Consider the following 6,671-nt stretch of genomic DNA (forward strand, 5'->3'; position numbering starts at 1 on the left):
TGAAGGGGGGAAACACCTGTACTTTCCTTGTTTTTAAATGATGCATGTATGTTGCATCTCTTGGGAGAGGCTTGTGGGTGGGGAAAGTGGGGCTGCTTTTTCTAATATGGGGCTGGCCACCCAGTAAGTTGTTGTAGTCAAAAGATGTATAGTTCAACCAGTTTGAGTAAATAACACAATATTAACTTGACCGCGGGGCAATAAAATCAAGAATAAATTATAATACTGCAGCCAAATTAAACACAAGTACACACAAGCAAGATCATACATAGAGGTATATTCGTTTTGACAGCTTATGGCGGATGAGCTTACATATTCTCCTGTTTCTTTGCCACTACGTCAAATCTCGTGCTTGAAAATGTAGTGTAATTTATCTCAGGCAGAAGGTTAAAACTTCTTGAATTAAGATACTGTATGTCTACAATTTCCATTTTGTTGGGAGGTGTCTTTTGAATCCATCAAAAGATTTTGCACTGATTAATCTAAACATTTCATAACCTAAACGTTGGAACTCTGTCAATGACTCACCTCAGAGGTGGAATAATGCGTGGATGACGACGCAGGTGCTTTGAAAAGGATTTGGGCTTTCCCTGATCCCCTATCCATAAATCTTCTCTTTTTCTGACGGAAATAGTTTTGGCCTTCGTTTCTTCCTTCTGTATCCTTTCTCCCCCTTGCGGGTGCTGGATGTCGTCTTGCCTGGTTCCCTTGCCCCGGAGGGCTGGAGGTGCCTTTTGCAAGCCATCTTGGAAGAGGGCCTGAGGGGGACTCACTCTTGAGGAAGAGGCCCAGCCTCCTGGCGTGTCATGCCACACACCCTTTGCTTCCAGATAAATAGGCAAGATTTCCCCTTAGAGACCATGCCTTCTAGGCACACCAGGCAAAAGGCAAACCTTCCACAGGAGCCAGATCAAAGACCCTCCATTGGCTTGAGAGCTTTGTGCAGGTGAGTGGAGTTTTCTAAGACAGCCAGCTGCAACAGAGAACAAGGCTTCTGTGCACCAGCTGTGTACAACAGAGAATTGCAGGAGGCACCACGGTGCTGTAGGATCAGGGAAAGGTACTCCTGCCACAATACTCTCTGCACACCTGTCTGCCTTTGCATGGGATGAAGCGTGAAATCAGGACAGCTCTGGGAGGGATGGTCACATTGAAAGCTGCCTCAGTGTTACCTGTTGACTGGCAGTTGCTGTCCCAGGTTTCAGACAGGGGTCTTTCTTACCTGGAGATGCCAGTGACTGAACCTTGGGACCTTTTGCATGCAGAGTGTGGGCTCTTCCACTGAACTGTCCCTGTGGCAATATAGAGCTTCAGCATAGCTTGGACCTCGGGAGAAATGAAAGGTCTATGGGAGTAAATTGTGCTGTGTGGCAGAAAGTAGGAGATGTTGACTTACCTGACAGTTGTGTACTCCCCCCCCCCCACACCTCTGCACTTAAGAATTGTAGCAATTTCTGCAGAAAAATCTTTGTATCCCTGCATGGCAGAAAAAAGCATAACTCCCTAAATTTCTCTCTGTTGTGTAACTGTTAAAGATGGAGTCAAACTAAATAAATAAAATTTTAAAAAATTGTCCAGTAGCACCTTAGAGACCAGCTAAGTTTGTTCTGAGTACAGTATAAGCTTTCGTGTGCATGCTCACTTCTTCAGATACATTGAAACAGGAGTTAAAGATAGAGTAACCTTAACAGGAACAAAAGTTGGCAATCCCAGTTTCTCTGGGAAGGGAGATCAACCAAGCAAGATTGTGAGGCGTAGAGAAAAGGCATGAAACATAAAATGTTATAAGCCAGAGTGCTACTGTTAAGATTGCCAGCTTTTCTTCTGATTAGTTTCTCAGTTGGATTTTTGACTTTTTCTTAAAAAAAATTACAAAAGATGTTGGGAAGAGTAGCAGTTAGAAATTACTGGCAAGCAAGCCTTCAAGTTCAACAAAACTCTTCAGCAGGTGGGTGTTAAGCAAAGAAGCAAGAAAGCAAATCAGGAAGAGAGGTGTTGGGCACGATAAAGCCTGAAAGTTAGTAATAGTCTTAAGACGGAGTGAAGGAGGTGCACAATTATTGCCAGTAAGAATACACATTTAAGAAAGATTAATTTTTTGGATCAAATTAAACTGTGGCTTAGTTTGAGCCAGGTCCCAGCCTGCAATCTCTTTTCAGTGCAGCTGCTCAGCTCTGAAACATGTAAAAAGTATAATGTGTATTGTTCTCAATGCCTAAGAACCATATCCCCACACACCCCAGATAACAGCTTCCATATACATCTCAATTCCAACCCCCCCTTTTTTAAAAAATGAATTGACAAGCAAAACTCATATTGCAAAGATAAACAATAATAAAGCTTTGCAAATGTTGAGATGTTTCAACAACTTTCACAACCTAAGAACCTAGGTGGAAGGAGAGCACCTTGCAAGACCTGAGCTGCTCTATAAGATAAAGTAAATATGCCTTGAGAGGAATGTGGTGCACACCAGTTAAGAAGGCTTTTAAACCCTCTAAGGCACAAGATGCCCTGTTAGCAGAATGGGTGGCCCACACATTCACAAGAAAGGGCTCCATTGCATCTTGGTAGTGAAATGACATCACAAGGTAGGAAACAGGCCTAAAATGAAGTAGAAGTGGATCACAAATCCTTACTTTAAATTCCCTTTGGCTTCTTATCATCCTTTTGGGGGGGGGGGAATTGGAGTTTAAAGTGAGTTAAGGAGATGTGCTAATGGACATGAGTCAATGACGGTCTTTGCCAACTCTCTCCTCTTTCTGCTTTCAGGTTACTCAAAAGCGACAATTCTGCGCAGCGCCACACTATCACCTGCTAACACCTACCTGACACCAGCTTTTTTCTGCACCACACACAGGCTGGGCCACCAATCCCCCAAGCCCGGCCTAGCCTTGGCCGGGACAAAGGCCAATCCCTCCGATATGGGGGTGGCCAAAGCCATCCGTCGTTTCAGCGGGGGCGGCGGGGTGGGGGAGCTGCGGGAAGAGGAGTCAGTGGAGTCCCCCACCAGCTGCCACAATGGCAGGCCCGCCCCCGTCCGGCAGCGCAGCCGTTTCGTGAAGAAGGACGGCCATTGCAACGTGCAGTTCGTCAACATGAGCGAGAAGGGCCAGCGGTATCTGACAGACATCTTCACCACTTGTGTGGACATCCGCTGGCGCTGGATGTTCCTCATCTTCTGCCTCTCGTTTGTGCTCTCCTGGCTGGTCTTTGGCTTCACCTTCTGGCTCATTGCTGCCATGAATGGGGACCTCGCCCCCGAGCAGCCTCCCAACTCAAAGCCCTGCTTCTCCGAGGTCACCAGCTTCATGGCCGCCTTCCTCTTCTCCCTGGAGACCCAGACTTCCATCGGGTACGGCTTCCGTAGTGTGACGGAGGAGTGCCCATGCGCCGTCCTGGCTGTGGTGCTGCAGTGCATTCTGGGTTGCATCATTGACGCCTTCATCATTGGGGCCATCATGGTCAAGATCGCCAAACCCAAGAAGCGCAACGAGACCTTGGTCTTCAGCGAGACAGCCGTGGTGGCCATGCGCGACGGGAAGCTCTGCCTCATGTGGCGTGTGGCCAACTTGCGCAAGAGCCACCTGGTGGAGGCGCATGTTCGGGCACAGCTGCTGCAGGTAAGGACGGCACTATAGGAGCAAGGCGGGCGTTGGGTGGCAGTAAGATGGTTTTTGGAAGTCCTTTGAATGATTCTTCTGGGATGATTAAACCAGAAGGTAGAAAATGGATGAGTAGATAAAAGGCAACAAAGCTGTGTGAAGAACTTTAAATAGAGAAGGACAGAAGTTTGTGGGAGGTAGGTGAACAGATGTGGAGAATATTCTTCAGATTGTTGCTAGAAAGAGGATGTTGTAGCTGCTCTTGGTACTCAAACAGCTTGGCTCCTGAACACCGCAAACCTGGAAGTGAGTGCTCCGGTCTGCAAACGTTTTTCGGAAGCTGAATGTCCGACGCAGCTTACGCAGCTTCTGATTGAGTGCAGGAAGCTCCTGCGGCCAATTGGAAACCGGGCCTTGGCTTTTGAACCGTTTCAGGAGTCGAACAGACTCCTGGAACGGATTAAGTTCAAGAACCAAGGTGCCACTGTATTTGTATAAGGCAGCAACTCCCAGTTGGTGGCCACCCACCAAGGGGGTCCAGGGCACCATTCACACACCATAGAGATATCAAAATGTTCAAAAGTAGGGGGTCCATGGCTTGGCTTTTGAAAAACAAGTACTTAGCTCATTGGTATTAAGGGATGGAAGGCAAGACAAATAAATAGATGAATGAGTCTGATGTAAGAGAGGGGAAACTGTGAAGGGACTGGAAGGAAAGACATGAGGGAGGTGTTTCTCAAAGGGACAGGAGTCTAGTTGACATATGCAAGTAGGCTGCTTATTTCCTCTACATTCCTGTGTAGGAATTGTGTTTTAGAAAAGGGCGGTCTTCAGTAGCCAGCAGCCATTTCAGCAACTGCAGTTGCAGTTTTCCCAATCAACCCTGGAAATGGCTGCTGGTCATAGGAGCCAACTCCTAGGGGCTAAGGAGTCTTCAGCCGCTAATATTGGGGGGGGGCAGGCCCTCCCAAAATTGATGGGCATTGCCATTCAAATTGTGTGTGCCATATCATGTGATCAGTTATGCAGGGCGGGGCTTCCCTGGAGCCCCACCCCCTTAATTTTATTCCACTTGGCCCCCCTGCTGCTGGGCACTGTGAGTCATACCGCGAATACACATTTATCAAGTCCTGTTCGGTACATAATGCCCTCCTTCCTTTGCCTTCTCTCCCGCAGCCTCGGGTGACCCCCGAAGGCGAGTACATCCCTCTGGACCACAACGATGTCAACGTGGGTTTCGACAGCGGCACCGACCGCATTTTCCTGGTGTCGCCTGTGACGATTGTGCACGAGATCGACTCCGAAAGCCCCCTCTACGAGTACGGCCCCGCAGACCTGGCCGAGGCGGACTTTGAGCTGGTGGTCATCCTGGAAGGCATGGTGGAAGCCACGGCAATGACCACTCAGTGCCGCAGTTCCTACCTGCCCAGCGAGCTGCGCTGGGGACACCGCTTTGAGCCTGTGCTCTTTGAACGGCGCGGCCACTATGAGGTTGACTACCAGCACTTCCACCGTACCTACGAGGTGCCCGGAACCCCAACGTGCAGCGCCAAGGAGCTGAGCCATCGCAAATACAGGGCGCCCCCTGCAGGAGCCACCGCTGCTCGCGCCTCCTTCTGCTACGAGAACGAGGTGGCGCTCAGCTGCTGCCGTGAGGAAGAGGAGGAAGAGGAAAGGCAGGGAAGCCGGAGGGTGAGCCTGGAGAATGAGGCAGCCGGCACCACGTGACGCCACCAGTGTCCTTAGACTGAGGAGGGCCGAGGGGAGGTGGGGAGAAAAGCAGCTGTTGTAGCACCAACACCGCCTCTCCACACAGCAAAAAGATAACACTTTCATGCTTCACCGTTCCTGACCCCCCAAAAAAGCACATCTAGCAAGGTCTGGGCTTTCTAGAACAGGCTGTGGTGTCTGTGTCTCTAACTGTTGGGAGGAAGAAAGGCCATTTTCTGACATTTTAGCCCTTGGACAAACTGAGAGTTTCCCCGTGACAGTTGGAACTGCTGAAGGAGGTTTAAGAGGTTATCGATGCTAAAAAGGGAAAGGGGCGGGAACCAAAGTAAAACACAGCTGGTAAACTTCACAGGAGGAACAATATTCACCTCATGTTCATAAAATTATGGATGTGGCTGTGGGAGCTAGCTAAAAGTGTTTATTGTACGGAGTTCCAAGGACTTATAAGGGGGGTACTTAATGTTGCTCAAATGAAGACCTGCCCCTTGTGGATTTGAGCCGTGGATGTCTAATCTATCAGGCTCTGTGATATATAGAGGGAAGAAGGGTTCATTGAGCTCTGGAGGCGACTTTTCAGGGGATCTGCTGGAAGGTATCTGGCCTTGTAGGATCTATGAAAATGCAGGAGGGCAGCTTGTTTCAGAAATGTGTGTTTCTTTTCAGATCTAATGGCCAGAAATCACACACCTACAGGGTGCAAAACTACATGTGGTCTTAGCACCCCTAAAACTGGTTTGCCAAGCCCAAATCAGTAAGTCCTATCTAAAATTCCAGTGGAAGTAACTGGAAGTTTTCATGTGTGTGCATTTAAAAAAAGAGAGAGTAACTGGCAATATTTCAAATAAATCTTTCTTTAGAAGGAGACAGTTAAGGCGCATAAAATGTAATCACACCACAAAACAAGGGTTGTCATTAAAAAGAAAAACTGAAATCCAACCACTAATGGTCCCATGTGTTGTTGTTTTAAGTCCTGTAGCAGAAGCAAGGGAAAGAAATGGAAAGAAATGCCCCCTAAAACAAATAATGTAAGTATGGTCGCTGCCACCACCATCCCATTAAATATTTGGGGAAAGGCCAAAATATGGGTGTGAGTGTTATATCCCAAGTTTCTCTCTCTCTCTCTCTCTCTCTCTCTCTCTCTCTCTCCCTCTCTCTCTCTCTCTCACACACACACACACTTGCTTTAAAGTCAAATGTATGGAATTTACCTTACTCAATAAATAAAAAAGGGACGCGGGTGGCGCTGTGGGTTAAACCACAGAGCCTAGGACTTGCTGATCAGAAGGTCGGTGGTTTGAATCCCCACGATGGGGTGAGCTCCCGTTGCTCGGTCCCTGC

At 48.2% G+C, this 6,671-nt stretch overlaps 1 protein-coding gene across 2 annotated transcripts in view; it reads left to right on the forward strand.

Annotated features, from left to right (window-relative positions):
• The window catches only part of KCNJ14 (potassium inwardly rectifying channel subfamily J member 14), a 30,252-nt gene extending 23,983 nt beyond the window's left edge, over positions 1-6,269 (forward strand). Inside the window, exons 1-3 of one of the 2 annotated variants that reach the window (XM_080977219.1) lie at positions 871-946; positions 2,770-3,620; positions 4,779-6,269. In XM_080977219.1, coding sequence (XP_080833345.1) covers positions 2,922-3,620; positions 4,779-5,330 — 1,251 coding nt within the window. In that variant the 5' untranslated portion in view covers positions 871-946; positions 2,770-2,921 and the 3' untranslated portion in view covers positions 5,331-6,269. Of the gene's footprint in view, positions 1-870; positions 947-2,769; positions 3,621-4,778 lie in introns of those variants that run through there. The other variant, XM_080977218.1, reaches the window with a different exon arrangement.
• Positions 6,270-6,671: the final 402 nt, after the last annotated feature.

The sequence above is a fragment of the Podarcis pityusensis genome (genome assembly GCF_964106645.2).
Source record: "Podarcis pityusensis genome assembly, chromosome: 13".
Classification (NCBI taxonomy): domain Eukaryota; kingdom Metazoa; phylum Chordata; class Lepidosauria; order Squamata; family Lacertidae; genus Podarcis; species Podarcis pityusensis.